General features: G+C 43.7%; 1 protein-coding gene across 5 annotated transcripts in view; it reads right to left on the bottom strand.

Moving 5' to 3' along the window:
- Positions 1-18,633, bottom strand: part of KANK4 (KN motif and ankyrin repeat domains 4) — a 47,051-nt gene that overhangs the window by 16,736 nt on the left and 11,682 nt on the right. For 2 of the 5 annotated variants that reach the window (XM_028733246.2, XM_028733241.2), the window contains exons 2-4: positions 7,241-7,327; positions 2,556-4,544; positions 28-139 (exon numbers count right to left, since the gene is read on the bottom strand). In XM_028733246.2, the coding sequence (XP_028589079.2) occupies positions 28-139; positions 2,556-4,544; positions 7,241-7,256 (2,117 nt within the window). In that variant the 5' untranslated portion in view covers positions 7,257-7,327. Of the gene's footprint in view, positions 1-27; positions 140-2,555; positions 4,545-7,240; positions 7,328-9,190; positions 9,341-18,633 lie in introns of those variants that run through there. The other 3 variants (XM_028733243.2, XM_077928667.1, XM_028733245.2) reach the window with 3 other exon arrangements.

The following is an 18,633-nucleotide window of genomic DNA, read 5'->3' as shown; positions in this document are numbered from 1 at the left end:
AGTTTTGCTTCTTCCATTGATGCTTACCCACCATTTACCCCAACAAACTGAAGGTTCTTTTTGGTGCCGTTACCTCCTGCATGGAAACCAGTGTCCTTCTTTTTCATTATAGATTTAAGGCTTGTGCTTGGAGAAATTTCTAATACAAATATTGAAAACACAGAACATCAGAAATGTTGTAATAGAGTTGTCTTACTTAACTATATCACATACCTTTAACAAACTGAACATGGTAAATAAGTCCCCCTATCTATTGAAAGGCTGATCCCAACACCTCTCAACTCCTACACCAGTGGCCATACACACACACACACACACACAGCTTGATTGTAAAAACAAAAACTCAAAAGCGGTTCACAACGTGGCTGTTTTTAAGAGGCCTGTCTTGTTGTGTAATTCTTCTGTTTGATAGCTTCATAGACTTACCTAGCCTACCCTGGTTGGGGAAGGGGGGACACACCAGTGGTTGGTATGATGCAGCAGCCAGAGAAGGCGCCCCCAATCTTGGGTCCCTAGATGTAGTTAGATGCCAGTTTCCATCAGCATGGTCAATAGTCAGGCATTATGGGAGTTGCAGGCACAGATCCCTCAACCCAGCTTTAAGGTCCAACACTGAGCAATGTCACATGCATAACTGCAATAACATTTATTTATTCATCATTACAAAGACCCATCCCCTTCCCAAGCTACAGCCATTTTGTTGGTGCTTCTATTTTGTTGAGTGTGAAGATGGAGTTAAGGGAACACAATAGAATAATGTGAAGGATGGAGCAAAAGAATACGGGTATGTCAGTTCTCCTTCGCTGTGCAAGAGGGCAACAGGAATTTGCAGAAGTGGGTAGGACTTTTTCTCAACCGCCTTGGGGTCTTTGTTGGTATTTGCGGAGGACATTCCCATTAGGTTTCCAACATTGCCTGGGCCCATGTTATATGTCCGTGATGCTCAACTCATTATGAAATGTAGTGTTCAGAGGAAAACAAGACAAAGGGAAGATGAAGACAGTGTGGAGAATAGCAGATGACTCAGTTGCCTCAAGAGACTTAAAATGGAGGCCAATGATGACCCTGCTCTGTTGATACTGCTGCTGTTTAAATATAAAGCTTATATATGTCAATCACCAACTATCATTGATTTGACTCAAGATGAGGCATTGGTATCACTGTTGTCATCAGTTTATGGCTGTGGTATATGGAATGGCAACCCTGAGACACTTTGCAATATCAGTGTATGGTTGGCATACCTTCCGACTCCGCCCTCTAACTAGACTTCCAGTCTGAGCTAGCTGAACTGGTCCAGCTTAAATGTCATCAACTTGGGTCGCTTGGGATTCAGTGAACATAGAACTCCATTGCTTCCATGACATAAAAAGAGAGGATTGAGGGTGGATTTAATGTTTTCCAATTGAATGGAAACAAGTTCTGTGAATTTGAAGAAGGCACAACTGTAATGGGTCGTTTCAAAAGATTGATAGCTTGGATTAGTCTGTTAGGTTGATTTGGCCCTAGAAACTGAATGGATCCCAAAACATTCTGGTGGGCATACTTTGTGCTACTCTGCTGATCACAGGATAGAATCATAGAGCTGGAAGAGATATCAAGGGTTATCTGGTCCAACTCCCTGCAATGCAGGAATCTCAACACATGGGTCTCCCATCCAATATGAAACCATACTGGACCCTTCTTAGCTTTGAAAAGAGTGTTAGCAGTTCTACAAATTGTGAAATGGCTCAAAATAGTTGTGTCCAAGAGTTCCCTATAACTAATGTGGGAATAGACATCTTTACGGAATGAGGAACTGAGGTTGTTGAAAGAGGAGAGGTGACATTAATGGCACTTACCTTATGACAGAGCTGACCAGTTGCAGCTGTGCCACAGCAATGGCAACTTTTTCCTCCACCACAGCAGATATCATATAAATGGCTGATAAATTCTACAAAGAGGTTCATCCATGGTTTTTCCCACCCTCAGTAAGTGGTGTGAGTGGCAGAGAAATGAAAAAGAAGGGAACTATGTTGATACAGCAATGTGAATATTTGCTGTTCTGGGTTTGGGCTGAAAAAACTGGTTGACTCTATTCATAGAAGCCCTATGCACCTTCTTATGAGCAACATGGAACTAGATTGTAGGAGTGCTTTTCACAAACCTATTCCAGCCATCCCTGTTCATCAGTTGAGAGTATGTCATCCATGCCTGTCCATACCCATTATCTCTTACTATCACTATGAAATTGGTTGTATTAATATGATGCCATGCATTTAAGTGATGTTGGATGATATTTTTTAAGACATAAAAAATGAATTTGGTATCTAAACTTTCATATTTCCTTAACTGCCACATTAAGTTCTGTTTACATTAAAATAGTGCTTTTCAACAACATGGAAATGTTACAAGAATATTTTTTTTAGTTTCCCTTGTTTGTTTTGGTAAAATGAACATTTTTATTATTATTTTGAAGCAGCAAACATGTTTATTTCATTCAAAATATCTCAGGTGATATTCCTGACTAGCTGCAATGTAAGTGGAAAGGAAAGACTGGCTTTGCCAATATTATTTACCCAACTGTTGATACTGTGTGTTGGAATTCTCCTTGTCTGTCGGCGTTTGTGTTGAGTAGGCAGAGAGCAGCAAGTTCAAGGAATTAACAAGCTGGTTCTGGATGGAGCTGAGCTTTGAGGCGGGCTGCTTAATGGCACTGGCAAGTTCTGGGTACCCGTGTTCTAGGCATGTCCACTGCTCTTGCAACAAATCCTGGATTTTTTTAACGTATTGGCCTACGATGGGATCTGCAGGCGAATTCTTTGGTTCTGGTTGGGTTTCCTCCTCATTCAGCTCCTGCTTAAAATCTTCTTCAAAAAGGCCTTCATTTCCTCCTGCCTTTGAGCCAACCACCTCAACACCTGAGCAGCTTTCTTCACCAGCAGCAGAGAACTGTGTATCATAGTTGCACACTCCCTTCTGGTAGTTGTCATTATCAATGTGTTCATCAATCTTCAGTTCATTGTAACTTAGCTCGAGAGGGGAACTATCATCTTCCTGTTTCATTTCTTTCTGCCTCTGGAAAGATGGACGGTCTTTTTCTCCAACATCAACACTTGTCATCTCATGGTGGACATGGAACAGCTTCCTATGCCCTTCCTTTATCTGCAGATTCTTATTATCAATTTCACAGGCATCACACCCTATTGATTCCATAGGCACAGTGATGCTTACATTAACCCCTTTGTCAGATGCCTCCTTAGCTGCCCGTTCGGTATTCACAGCAGCATCATGGTACTGGAGGGCAATTTTGTCCTGCTTGCATGGTGCAATTTCCCCACAGAGTTTCTCTTCCAGTTGAGCTTTGGAACTTGCCAGCATTTCAATGCTCCTCTCCTTGGCCTTGATTTCCTTATCCTGCTGCTTCAAGACTACTCGAATCTGCTCAAGTTCTTCTGTCTTGTTGTTGAGCTGTTCCTCCAGAATAGCAATATGCTGCTTTAAGGCTGTTATCTTGCTAGGTTCTTCAGAGAGCAAAGGCTTGAGGTTTACGTTTCCTTTCATCTCTCCAGTTCCAGGACTTGTAACTTCATCCCCCTCCTGTAGTCCTGCTGTAACTGTCTCAGATATGGTGAGCTCTATGTCTTCCTGGGTCTGGCTCTCAGGGTTGTATTCCAAGGCTCTGAAAGTGATCAATTCACTTTGGATGGATGGCCGACAAACATCTGTCTCCATTGCATCACATTCCTCTTCTCCACCCTCAGCAACCGCAAGCAGTTCCTGAGATACTAAATGACTTTGCCATGAAGCACTGGGTTGTATTCTCTCCTTTGTAAGCTCTGGTTGTCCCTGGTCTAGCACAAGCTTAGCTTCTTTCTGTTGCCTCGTAAGCTTCTCAGTATCCTGGACGGCCTGACTGATTTGCTCCTTTACATTTTTCAGATTTTCAGGAGATCCCTTGGACCAATCTGAATCCAGTGTTCCCTTTACGGGACTAAAATCAAATTCCAAGCCTTTCCCATCAGAAGACGGAAGGAATGCCAACGGTGGAAAAGCTTCTGGCTGCGTTTCTACTTCTGAATCCTGGCTTGGTGGCAGTGTGGCAGGCATACTGGATGCCCTCAAAAGCTGAGGCCTCCCTCTACAGTTGCCAGTCTCCTCTTCAAGGTGCGCAGCATCTTGCTTGATAGTCTCTATTAAAAGGGGCTTTTTTCTGTAGCTTGGCTCATTTGAACGGGTGGCTAAGGGCAATGAGTCAGTCGATGTGACAACAGGGCTGCTTTCCTCTGCCCCTAAGGAGGCCTTCCTCTGTGTGAGGAAACTCTTGTTTGGGGATGAGGAGTAGGCCCTTGATCCATTTTCTGGAAGGCTGAAATTGCGAGGCAGCGTGCTGAATTTTGGGTGCTTTGCCTTCCTGTGAATAGGAATCCTCTTGATAGTATTTCCTTTCTCGATGTCATCTACGTACTTCAGGAAGTCAAGATCTAAGTGGAAGCCATAGGGTGTTTCAAGAGAATAGGGGCTTTGGGGTGGATCTTTATCCTCTGGTTTGGACACCCATTCATCTGCTGACATAAAATTTAAAAATTAAAACAGTGTGATAATCTACAAACAACTATAGTATCAAGAAAGCCTGATGTCAGAAACCACTTATAACTCAAGTTCCTACCTAACGCCCCTGACAGCAGTCTTTAGCCACTTAATTCTGGTGATGGAAAAAGACAATCTGCTAAGGTTACTCTAACTTAACTAACTAGAAACTACAAGGGCATGGTGCGTCCTGCAGTGACACAGCCATGTGCTTGAAAAAAGGAATCAGCACGGTCTCATTAGAAGACTGTAGCTCAGTGGCACAGCACCAGGTTGGACTGGGAAAAGTCCCTGCATGACACTCTGGCAGGCCTCTGCCAGTCAGAGTAGACCAAACAGAGTAGCTAGATGGCATAATGGTCTGACTCAGTATAATGCAGCTTCCTGTGTTCCTCCTTTTCTGGCTGGCCATCTGGTCATAACACAGAGTCCTACAGACTCAGCCACTTTCTGACCTAGTGCCCAAGGAGCTCCACTCACAAGCATCCAGTTCTACATGGCATAATGTACATACCAAGGGAAGGCCGGGAAAAGAGGGAAGAGGGCTTCTTTTAGCCCTGTGCCCATCTCTTCCAGAGCACATCACGGTGACTATATGGAAATGCATAGTTTCCCATTCGCTGTGTTTCATCAGCATAACCCTCTATCATTAGGATGATAGGAGTTGTGAATAAAGGATATGAACGAAACAGATGAATGCCAGATAAGGAGGGCCCAATATTCTATGGCGAGGTCCCTATGGACTTCCCCAAACCCTCTCCCAGCTGGCTCTAAGGCTGCAACAGCATAGAGCCACTGCAGTATTGCTGAAAATCAGCCTATATCAGCATGCATACTCCCCCCCCCTTTTTTTTTATTGAAATGCTGGCTGTAACTCCAGGCACAACTGCAAGGCAGTTTCACTAAATCACTGTGCAGTTAGCCTCTATCCAAAAGGCAAAAAGAGAGGGGGAAACATGGCTTGCAATTTGTCATCTGAGACATCTCTGTACAGTCAGCTTAGATATATAGTCCCGAAGAGGCATGGGCAAATGTATAATCTTGTTTTCAAGGGCTGAATCATGTAATTGTACCACCGAAAGTCATCAAGAATTTGCTAAATAATCACTCTACTTGGTAATTATGTAAATGACAGCTTTTGCAATCCACACAACATATTTGCTTTAAAGTCTGCATGATCCTAATGTATAATAAACCTTTACCATTACACTCAGCATCACTAATATATTCAGCACTGGCTTTCAAACCATGTCAAATGCTTTAAGACATGCATACAAGGTTGATCTGGAAAAGAGCAAACTGAACAGATTGGTTCCTGGGAGTCAGCCTTGATCTCCCTTAAATATATATTTAAAAAGCCTCTGTGTGCACACAAGTTCCCAGGCTAAGAGCCTGGTGCATTTAAACAAAACCAGACAGAAGGGAATCAGGAAAAGCAGCTATCTTCTTGAGTGGAGCTCAAAGCGCAACTCCTGCTCAACAGACCTCATGGCTCAGTTTACTTTTCTTGCTTAGGTATGTATAAGACCCATGAGCAAAAAGTGAGGAGTGGCCCGAATACATATTGTCTCAGGCAACCATATACTGATTCAGGGGCAAACAAGATGTGTCATTATTGACATTGTTTGGCCTTCCATGATAGTCAGCAATGACAGTCAGCACTGTGGTGTATAAGGAAGGCTTTTTATCCTTTGACCCCACCAGGGTCTGGGTCTGAATTGGGACTCCCTAAATTGCTGTTCACAGTTCGAGGAAAGTTGACCCTTGGCACCCAATGATTTGAATAACATGGCATGTATTTTGACCTTAAGAGTACAGGACCATGTAGGCCGGTTCTGAAGTGCAACAGCTCTCCGATATCCGTGGTAGAGGTCTTTCTCAGCCCTGCTACCTCAGTCTTCATAAGCAGAAATGTCTGGGATTGCAGTTGGGAACTTATGCTTGCAAAACATGCACTCTCCCACTGAACAAAGGCCTCTCTCCAATGGAGGAAGTTATCCCTCAGCCCCAAAGTACTGAAATGCTCCTCTTGTTTCCTCTTATTTTTAAGGGGTGGTGCTGTGGTCTAAACTACTGAGCCTCTTGGGCTTGCCCAATCAGAAGGTCAGTAGTTTGAATCCGCATGACGGGGTGAGCTCCCGTTGCTCTGTCCCAGCTTCTGCCAGCCTAGCAGTTCAAAAGCATACCAGTGCAAGTAGATAAATAGGTACTGCTACTGCAGGAAGGTAAACGGCATTTCTGTGTGCTCTGGCACTCGTCATGGTCCTCCGTGTGCCAGTAGCGATTTAGTCATGCTGGCCACATGACCTGGAAAACTGTCTGTGGACAAACACCGACTCCCTCGGCCTGAAAAGCGAGATGAACACCGCACCCCATAGTCGCCTTTGACTGGACTTTAAACCATCCAGGGGTCCTTTACCTTTAGGGGGAAAGGCCATCAGCTTCTCTCTGCAGGCATAATGTCCAGAAGCAGACCCCTCCTGCAAGAACTCTGTTTTCCCTTTGCACTTACAGATTTTGAACAAAGATTGGGTGAGTATTCAAAACTGGGGCCTGAACATTTTTTAAAGTCTAATTCAAAAAGCATGAGTTCTTTAATCGTTTAGCAATTAAAAGAAAAATGAACAGTATAAAGTTTCTGCCTTTCAATTAAAGTTAAATTCTGTATCCATACCATCTGTATTCTCCATAATGACGACTGCTGTCCAGACCACAGATGTCAAGCCATTAGTGAAACATCATCTGAAGACATGTAGTCCACCTTTAAAAAAAGAGGAGGGGGTAGAAACTGTTAAACAATACAATTATAGTTATTTCAAGACCTAAGACACTTCCTTTCGATTACTTCTTTATGTACAAACTGCTCACTTCACCAGAATAATCTATTTTTAAACACAGAGCTATTAAGACAGTTTCCGTCTGCATGGAGTGAAATTATTATCCTTTGAGTCCTTATCCAGTAAGCACTTCCAGGCATCTTTTAAATCAATGTTTTCTCTTCTAACTGTAACAGTTCCTGCTCTGAAGATACGGGCGTATCGCTATCAGATCATTTTTCACTGCTAAGCAACAACACACAAGACCAAAGGAAATTCAGAAAGAAATTGGGGAGGTAAAGGGAGGGGAAGATGGAGGAGAGGAAGAAATGCTGAGGAGATGCATGTTGAGTAGAAGTTGAGGTGATAAGTAATCATTCATCTTATTACTGTTGGAAGCATTGATTACTCTGGGACATGGCCTATAATTAATGTGCTGTGTACTACAGCTTTCCTAGTTTAAAAAGCAAGGTGGGGGGGCCGGAAGAGAAACTAATTATAGACATGACAAGATATTGCCAGGGTCCTTCCCTAGGGTTCTGCCTCAAGCAGCTGATTATAGACACCTCTAAAGGGCAGCAAACTGACAGATATTTCCAATTCCCATTTATAGATGAACATCCATGGATATGTATTTCACACATCACAGTAAATCATAATTCAGCCTTTGCTAACTTGATGGCTGCCCAGTGTTTTGGATTACAATTCCCATCAGTCGTGCTGGCTGGCGCTGATGGGAACTGTAGTCCAGAAGATCTGAAGGTTGGAGAAGGCTGCCAGGTTTGGGGGAAATAAGCAAGCAAACGACAACAACATATGAATCAGTCCTTAGACTGCTTACATTATTGTTTTTCTGCTAACAAAGCACACATACCCATGTCAATACAACAGACTGTGGCTACCTGACTTTTGCCATAAAACAAGCCCCCATCCTTGTCAATGATTATTCAAAAGATTTAGAGAAGCTTCTGTGGTGTTGTCTCTGCTTAGTAGCCATGTTTTCAGCAGTACTGCTAGGTTCCATAAATCATATACATCAGTAGAAATAAGTTTCTGTGCAGGATTATCTGAACAGTGTGTCAGTAGAACAGAACCAGGAAACCTTCAGTTTAAACTCTAGACAATCATTGTGTAAGCACAAGTGACATCTTTAATTTTAGTGGACGTATCCATTTGAAAATATGTTCTATAAAATAAGTATATATACAGAAAATGATATAACAAAGATGTAGAATATGTGTATCAATTAGATGTGGAAATTGTCAACATCAACATCATGAGAAGCCTTCGCTTCTCATTCACAAGGACATGGTTTATAGAGACAGCTGTAGTTTGCTTTATATTTGCGTCAACTGAAGAACAACAAGTAAACTGAATCTAAAAATCCAAAACATTCAACACCATGTCAAACTACAGTGGAATCCTGTGCATGTTTACTCAGAAGTAAGCACCATATTATTCACTGTTACTAACTCTCATCTATGCACATGTAGGATTAAGTTCCACCGAGCTGGCAGCAATGGTTTGCCACTTCCAAACTGACAATGCATAGAGTCACTAAGATCAATGCCTGTGGCATTCACTGCAAGGAAGGACCCTTTGATCATTTAGAAGCATTTAAAAACAGTATTTTGAAACCAAGATCATTTCTCCCCAGTGGGATGACAAGTTAATGCATTCTCGTTAAGAGCTATTGCAACAGCTTTCTGATACTGCCTATCATTTGCAACTGCATTGCAGCAATTTAACTCGGCATTTCATTATTGGAGTTCAAACTGGCAGTTAACAGAAGTATTTGGCCAGGTTACCTTCATATCCTCCCAGCTGCCAAATCAAAAGGAAGAAAAGAAACCCAGACAAGCCTTCTCTTTCTAGGAAGCGCTCCAAACACTCCTGAAAAGTCCAGAGTTACACTGGCAAAACATGTAGTCACTCCAGCTGCTAAAGAGTTGGTCAGCTGACTAATGACCTTGCTTGAAAAGCAAATACAACCTTTACTGTGATAACACAGAAGGATGCAAATAGAATTCGTGTTCAGGCATGGTGCAAACATGGCATTTGCAAGAATCTTCATATACTTTCCAAAGAAGGATTGTCTTATTTTTGAAGCTCCAAGAGAAACAAAACATCTGATTAACTCCCAAGAGGAAATGCCTGAACCAAGTTGTGAAAGAATTATCTTATTTTTTATTTATTTTTTTCGAAAGGATTATTTAAAAGGCTGCCAAAAATTAACAGTGGCAGAAACATAAAAATTATTTTGGGTAAGACAAGCAAAGCCTGGTTCTACCTCTTATCACAAACCTTCCCAAACAGAAACATGATTATACAGTGGTACCTTGGGTTAAGTACTTAATTCGTTCTGGAGGTCCGTTCTTAACTGAAACTGTTCTTAACCTGAAGAACCACTTTAGCCAATGGGGCCTCCCGCTGCTGCTGCGCCGCTGGAGCACGATTTCTGTTCTCATCCTGAAGCAAAGTTCTTAACCCGAGGTACTATTTCTGGGTTAGTGGAGTCTGTAACCTGAAGCGTATGTAACCTGAAGCATATGTAACCCGAGGTACCACTGTATTGTGCATTAATATTCCCTCAGAATTCAGACACTGTGGATTTCAGTAAGTTTTATCATCTAATAAAAAGTTATGGATTGCAGCCTTAATTAAATGTTCAACTTAGTGTCTGATTTACTTGTAGTCTGCAAGTACTGCTAAAAGGGCAAGTTTTATTTTCTGAATTAAGAACAATGATAGATGCCACATTGATCTGCCTTGTAGCTGTAGGTCTTATGTAGGTAGAAAGGTTTGTTTTAACAGCTGCACGGCAGGGTTAGGGTTAGGGAGGTTATCCCAGCATGGAACTGTTTCATCTGCTGGGCTTCTGCCTAATACACTGCTGTCAAAAGGTACAGGACAGCAGGCAGAAAAAAATGCCAAGTAATGGCATAGGAAAGTAAAAGCAGTCCTGCTGGAAAAGGCTATAGCTCAGTGGAAGAAGGGCAATATGGTGGTACCTTGGTTGTCAAAATGATCCATTCCAGGAGTCCATTTGACTTCTGGAACTGTTTGAAAACCAAGGTGTGGCTTCCGATTAGCTGCAGGAGCTTCCTGCACTCAATCGGAAGCCGTGTTGGACGTTTGGCTTCCAAAAAATGTTCGCAAAGCGGAACACTCACTTCCGGGTTTGCGGTGTTCGGGAGCCAAAATGTCCAAGTACCGAGGCATTTGACAACCAAGGTCCGACTGTAGCTTATTGTTGCAAGATAGGTTGTGCACTCAGAAGGCCCCAGGTCCCATCCCCAGCATCTCCTGGTAAGGCAGGGAATGTCCATTACTTGAAGCCCTGGAAAGCTGCTGCCAGTCAGTGTAGACAGTACTGAGCTAGATGGGCCAATGGTCTCACTACATATAAGGCAGTTTCCTACGTTCCTACAGATCAAGCCAAAGGTCCATCTAGCCCAGCATTCTGTTCTCACAGCGGTCAAGCAGATGGCTATGAGAAGCCCACATACAGGGCATTAGGACAAGGGCTCTCTCTTGCTTGTGATGCCCAGAAACTGGTATCTAGAGGTAGTATACAGTGGCACCTCGGGTTACAGATGCTTCAGGTTACAGGCGCTTCAGGTTACAGACTCTGCTAACCCAGAAATAGTACCTCAGGTTAAGAACTTTGCTTCAGGATGAGAACAGAAATTGTGCAGTGACAGCGTGGTGGCGGCAGCAGGAGGCCCCATTAGCTAAAGTGGTACCTCAGGTTAAGAACAGTTTCAGTTTAAGAACGGACCTCCAGAACGAATTAAGTTCTTAACCCGAGGTTAAGTTCTTAAGCTGAGGTTAACCCGACTAGTAGCCATTGATGCCTTGGGAAAGCAATACAGTGTGTTTGCCACTGCTGGGACTGGGACCCCTTTCCTCTCACAGATGTTATTAGAAGACACTACCTTGTGTGTGAGAAAGAAAACACAACTTGTGAGGCAAACGATCATCACTGCCTCCTCCACCTGGTCCTGCTGTACAGCTCCTCTCTTTGAAGGAACTAAATGCACCTTTCAAAAAAACAAAACAAACAAACAAACAAACAAACAAACAGGGAGGGAAAGGGGTTCCAGTACAGTTTTCAGTCATGGCTGGTTGCTTTTAACCTTTTCAAAGGCACAGATAAATTGGTTTTCATTTCATTTCATTTCACTCTCCCCCGCCCCCTAATCTTCAGTTTGGTTCTCCCCGTTTCCACCTTAGTTTGCAATCTTCTTTTAAATACTGTATGAAAATTCATGTGCATTTTCCCATGTATTTCACCTAGCATTACTCTGCAATTTTGCCTAAAATATACATTTTGTTTCCAATCAGCTTCCCCCCAATTTTGGGACATTATTTTCACTAAAATAAGCATTTTTGTGTGCACTTTTCCTTAACATATGCCTTTTTCGGGGGGATGCATGTTGGGTTGGACAACTGCACTGAAAAAAATTAAGAGAAGTAGAAATTTTGAAGGATAGGTGTGTTTTGCTGTGTACAGTAAGCCCACCACTTACGTGGGGGTTACGTTCTGGGGATCATGCCTAAAGCCAAAACACATTGGGTTCAATGGTGGGTGGGACTGCCAAAGACTCCTCCCCCCCCCAGACGCTACCCCCTTTCCATGCCCTTTTATATTTTACTTTTTGCCAAGAGCATAAAGTTGAATGTGCACATGTTAAATGTGCATAAGTTGTGGGCTTACTGTATTTTATTTGGGAATTGCAAACTGGGTAGGTTACCTAAACAAATTTCCCTGCTATCCCTACTGGCCAATGCTACAGACAAGACAGCTGTCTGGACTAGATGGGGACAAGTGATCTCAACCTTTGTACAACACAGAAGTTGGCTTTCAGACCCAAATGTCAAACCATGCATCTTAAGTGACAGCTTTCTGCTCCAACAAAAAACCCAACCCATAGGAGGCAAATTGGAGATGCTAAAAGACAGGTACACTTGCTCCAGAACCTGAGCACAAGGCAATGGGTGTGAAGGTGGGACACTGATCCCCAATACACAAAGCCACTTTCTGAAGCCACAGTTATCTGCTTGTTCAGAAACCCATTTCACAGGAAGCAAACTTGTGATGGCAAAAGACAACTTGCCGCAGAACCTGAGCACAAGGCAGAAAGGAACACGCAAAGCCATCCCTTCAAAGCAACAGAAACCCATTTCACAGGAGGTAAAGTGGTGAAGCTAAAATAACTTGTCCCAGAACCCAAGTCCAATGGCAGAGATGGGCTCTGATCTCCAACACACAAATACAATCACAGTATCTCTCTATCTGTCTCATGATCACCCCCAAACTCTGTTTCTCACATACCCAACTGCCAAACTCCCTGATGCCAAACAAACAAAATCAAGTTTGTTCATGCTACTAAATAAAAGTAACAACCACATTTGCATTTTAAAGTCACACTGACTACACTTTTGGGGGTTGTTTTTTTTAAATAGTGTGAATGGAAAGCAAAGTGAAACAGCTTTGATTGTCTTATGCTACAACATCATGGGTGATTCTGAGTGTTAACGGATGCCACAGCAAAGATGGTTGTTTGCGTAGAAGTGAATTGGGAGCCCAAGAGTTTATTCAATGCACTGACCACCATACGTTGCTAGTTTCAGCTTTCAGCAGCCCCAGCCAGCATGGCCAAGTGCAGGGCTGGGGGAAGCTGCAGTCTATAACAGTACCTGGAAGGCACCATACCTAGTAGAGATGCTAAATAATAACAGCAGTGTCCCATTCTGAAGAGGTTATTTTGGCTGAGGCTTCATCTCTTCCTTGTTATACCATCAGTCTACAGAGAACCAGTGAAGACATTGAATCTGTGCAGAAGGACCAGAAAAATCAGCAATGCATCTGTTGTCATTACTGAGCATTCAGCAAGATTGATTTTATACCTCAGCTGCAGTTTAATGAGTAGCATCTGTAAGAGCAGGCAGAAGTGGGAGGAAAGCCCTTTCCAGAGTGATCCTGTGGTTTAAGGAGACCCACTTAAAACCCTGCTGACTAGTTGTTCACTAGCCACCCCTTGACTAGTTGTAAGCAAGGAGGCAGGCAGGCAGGTGGGGTGGAGAGTTGGCTGAGGTTGGTGGGGCAGGGTCCCCATTAACTCTGCCAGTGATGGCAGCTGTCGCTTACGGCAGTGAGAGGTAGTAGGGAGAAAGGGGTACTGTGCCACACTGCTGCCCCTGAGCAAGAGTGGGCTCTGCCAAACCGCAAAACAGGCCAGATTAACAAAATCAAGGAAAACATGAACATGCCTCATCTGAGACCCAAGTTGGACGAAAGACCTGACTATTGGCAACGGAGCTTTGTGTGAGGAAACTGAACAAACAACGTCAAAGTGTCACCACACCGCTTCCAAGCTGCAAAGCACACTCAAGTCAGCTGCCAGTTTTTGAGGCTTATTGTTGGGGTCGGTGGGGGAGATCTCATTAGAAGGGGAAAGATTTCATAATAGCTAATAAAACTCGCCAAGGTCTAGATAATGCTTCGATTGTGACCTGAGAGAATATTGCAACAGGAGGTGTGCCAGAGTTCTGTCAAAAGGCTTTCGAGGTGAAACTGAGCCCACAACGTTCCGATTTGGTTATCCAGTCATGTCCTACTTATTTTAAAAGTACACCTCTTTTGGATCACGAAAAGGTCGTGGGGGCAGGAAGAGGAGGATTAAGCACCTCCTCCTTTGGTGCCGCTGCTCCGATTAAAATTTGAGCCCTCAAAATTGCTTTGTAGTAGTACAAACGAAAGCAACAAGGGGAATGGCTCTCTCAAGGCATATTGTCATTTTGGATTGAAATTCTAGATGTATTGAAATGTACTGTTGGCTTAATGTAGTCCATCTGGCTACAGGAGCTGAGGTTCAGGGATCCTACAAGAGGAATGTTATAGCTGGACAGGCTCTAGAAAGAAATCTTAGGCGCCTGGAAACACAGCTACCTCAGCCCTTACCCACTTTAATCTGACCTCTCGCCTAGTCCATCCACGATTCCTTGATCTTCTTTCCCTACTGTGAATTCTGCAAGGAGATACACACACAGCACCAAGTGTGAGTGCACATTTGCAGATTGATCATTGTCTATTTTGCGAGATGAATTACTTAAGTAAAAAAACCAAACCCACACAAACAAATAGAAAGCCAGATGCCAAAACACTTGACGTTTAAAACTAAACTCAGCAATCCTAAAAAAGGTAAAGGTACCCCTGCCCGTACGGGCCAGTCTTGACAGACTCTAGGGTTGTGCGCCCATCTCACTCAAGAGGCCGGGGGCCAGAGCTGTCCGGAGACACTTCCGGGTCACGTGGCCAGCGTGACAAAGCTGCATCTGGCGAGCCAGCGCAGCACACGGAACGCCATTTACCTTCCCGCTGGTAAGCAGTCCCTATTTATCTACTTGCACCCGGGGGTGCTTTCGAACTGCTAGGTTGGCAGGCGCTGGGACCGAGCAACGGGAGCGCACCCCACCACGGGGATGCGAACTGCCGACCTTTCGATCGGCAAGCCCTAGGCGCTGAGGCTTTTACCCACAATCCTAACCTGACCTAAATGGCCGACTGAGCTTTAGGCTGGGTCAGGTACACCCATCCCATGGAGGATTAAGATGCTGAATCAACAAATTCCCTTCAGGAGCAGGATTGCGGCATCTCAACAGGAGCTAATTAAGAACTCCTTCCTTGTGGGCATCAACTAGTGAGCTGGCAGTGGAAGGACCCCATGGTCTCCTTTATGCTAACCATGCCTTCTGTCATGAAATAGCATTTACGCCCTCATCCTCCTTTGCCAGCTATCCATGTGTGATCTAGCATCTCCTGTTTAAAGGCTCTCCAAAGAGCTGGTCTAGGTAGGTGGTCCAGATGAACACAGAGCAGCGAAGCAGAATTGTCAGCAAAAGCCACCTATCAAATGTAAATGCAGACTCTGGGGGAATATATGCAGTACATACTTTTGAAATCTGTTTGGATATACAGATGTGTACATAATGAGTTTTCAATCTGTCAAGTGAAGAACAGGGAGAAGAATTAGTTATGCAGGAAAGGACTCAAATGATACAGGATGCATGAAAAATGCACACACTAAGACTAAAGATGGGATTTCATGCAAAGAAGCAAAGTGTTGAGAGCTAGTTTAGGCTTTTCAGAAATCTAAAATTGCTGGCTCTAGCCATGCACATTGACTTCAGTGACTACAATTAAAAGCTTGAACTACATGACATTGTGTTACTTCTGCCTGCCTGCACATTTATTGACCTTAACATTTGGGGGGAAATTAATGATTCCCTCCCTTACTCTCATCATGCTATATTTTGCTCAACTAAACTACTTATTATACAGCAAAGGGTTGACTATTAGAATATACCATTATATGATTTACATATGGGCCTGGATAGAAAACTGAATGCTTTTTGGTTCCAGTAACTTAAAGGATTATTAGGTTCAACTGACTGCACTGGCCAACAATAACTAGTTTACTTCTACAGATGCTGCATATTCACAGCTATAGAAAATTCACAGAATACCAGACTATTCGCTGTGATGTGTACATGCACCTAGAATTTTGAGGGGGAGGAATGACAGCACAGCATTCAGATAGTAATTTCCCATGCCCTGTGGAAATAGCAAGTACTTTTTCCCAGGGACGCTGCTGTACACTACATGGGGAGACAGCTGTGTGAGATGCTTTCGTGTTTCCATTGGCTGAATGATGGAGGAGCAGCACAGGCTGAAATTCTGCATTGGCATTTGATTAATCACCCTTTTATGTGCTATCCAATAATATGTGCAGAAACATAACAAAATAAAAGATTTAAAACATTTAAATGAAAATATTTTCTCTCTGTATAATAAAAATGTAAGAATGTCATCATGAAGTCTCCATTGGATGATCTGTAGTGCCGCATCACAATCCTGGGTTTGCATGAAGTCTGGGAACAAAAGTCTGGGAAATTAAAGCCATTCACACTCACCCATCAGGCTTGAGAACCTAGGCCAACATTCTCAGTAAATAACACATTGCAAGACCTAGATATCCCACTGCACCCAGAAACCATATGTTGTCAGTTAGCCCAACCATCCTCTCTCATTTGAGCAGCTGTTGTTCAAACCAAGACCTGCAGTGAAGCATCATTTCCTCCCAAGCATGTGGGAGAGAGCTGGGCCACTCTGCACTATCTGCCATTTTAGAATCCTACATTTCAAGTCCTGCCCGCCCCCTTCCATACAGCAGCATTTTACTGGTCAAATACTGTTCTGGAGCCAGGCAGAGAAAGGTTCTCCAAAGCCTTTAGTATACAGAACTGGTGGCTGGGGCTTTTTATTTATATACTGCTTCATTGCCAAGGTGGTTTGTAAGCAGCTTACAAGTATAAGACCAATGACAAAACACACATAACAGTCTCTCATCTCTGCCGTGCAAAACTGCTTGACTGACTGACAGCTGTTGCAATCCTTTCAAAGAGGAAGGCTGTCAGCACTGGAGTGAGGGGATATCTCATCTTCTTAACAGTTGGAAGCCTTTACACACTTACACACACACACACACACACACACACGCCAATCCTGTGCCTGCCAGGATCTGACTGTAAAAAGGCATATATCTACCAGCTGTAATGATAAACTCAAACCTCTCAGGTGTTTTGACAGAACTTTGCACATACTTTGCTTTTAAAATCAGATCTCTGTTTCAGTCAAGTGGAACCGTGACATTGCTGGGAGGATCACTAATAATATAAGAGCTGTTTTCTAAAGGCAGTATCAGGTATTCAGGAATATGAAGCAAATCCTTTGGTGCAGAACAACCTCCTCTGGAGCATTTGGATTCAACTTCACAGTGCTGGTCCTCTTCCTTAAACTTGTTATCCATGTAGGAAAGTTTTAATTAAATCCTGAGAGGCGAAGAAGTGTACAAACAATGTAGAGGTCAGTCAGCCCGCAACTGAAATTTGCAAAGAGATCATATTTTTCTTTTTCTCTTTAAACGACTTCTGATTTTGAATGCTGGGATAGCTACTATCTTGTCTCCCATCAAAAGAAAGTATTTTCTAAGAGATGTGAGCTGTTGCTTGGCATTTTCTCCACAGGAGTTCATCTGTCTCTCTCGAGTTGAAAATTTGCAATTAGCGTAATGAAAGCTTTATTTGTCCCTTTAAGCTAGGGATAAGGAACTTTTCCAGCTCCAGGTCTGTATTCCCTGATGGGCAATCTTCTGAGGAGCATATCCTAGTGGTAGGTGTGGTCAAAAGCAGGGAAGGCAGTGCCTGTGGCATTATTACAGGTAAGATATATTCAAGCCTGGGGGAAAAAACAACCCCACAATTAAGGGCATGTATCAGGAGGATGAGGGATATGGCCTGGGGCAGAGGGACGGCCTGGGCAGAGTCAGGAGGGCTGGATTTGGCCCCCAGGCCTAGAGTTCCCCGCCCCTACAATAAGCTAACATGAGAGATGGATTTGGTTTTTAAAAACTTATTTATAGATTTACTGAGTAATCTTATGTATACTTATCCAAAATTAAAACTCACCTGTTCAATGGGACATTGGTGGGGGTTTTTTGGGAGGGGGTTATTTATTTATCTATTAGGTGTTGTAATGGGATGATGAGCTGCTTGTGCGTAAAATGCAAGTCCCTCAGAGTTTGATCAGGTTTTCAAACCTCTGCCTGTGACGGAGCCCCTCTGGCATGGCTGCATCAGTCGCTAGCAGAATCCGAAAGTGGTTGCTTTCGGAATCGTTTCCAACATAAAAGCTCCTTAACGGAAACACGTCTTCTGGACTCTCGGCGTGACAGTTTCCGGCGAGGAGTGGGTGTCCCTATAGGAGGTCCTGAGACCGCCCCACTGTTTTCGCTGGAAGCGTCTATGAGCCATCCCTCCGACTCACTTTCCCTTGGAGTTCCTCCTCTCCCCCTACTGGTTCCCTCTTCAGCTGCTATGTCTCTCTCAACCTCAGTGAGCCTTTGCACCTCCTGTCCTTCCGATGGCAGTTCCCTGACATCCACCTCCCCTCCAGGGCCCCCTTCACCCCCTCCCGTCTCCTCCCCTACGGGCGGTGAGGAGGTAAAACCCCTGAAAGAACCTCCCTCATCTTCCGAAGTCTCGAACACTTCCCTCCACTTGTTGCTGTCCCTGGTCACTCGGTACTCCTCGTCATCGGAGTCCATTCCCTCTTCCAACTCCGAATCCGCGAATCCTTCCAGTTCCTCTTCCTCGTCGGTGGTGCCGAAATACTCCCTCCTAAACC

Source organism: Podarcis muralis, chromosome 5 (assembly GCF_964188315.1).
Source record: "Podarcis muralis chromosome 5, rPodMur119.hap1.1, whole genome shotgun sequence".
In the NCBI taxonomy this organism is placed as follows: domain Eukaryota; kingdom Metazoa; phylum Chordata; class Lepidosauria; order Squamata; family Lacertidae; genus Podarcis; species Podarcis muralis.
Note: the sequence above shows the minus strand (reverse complement) of the source record. Positions and strands in the feature narration are given on the sequence as shown.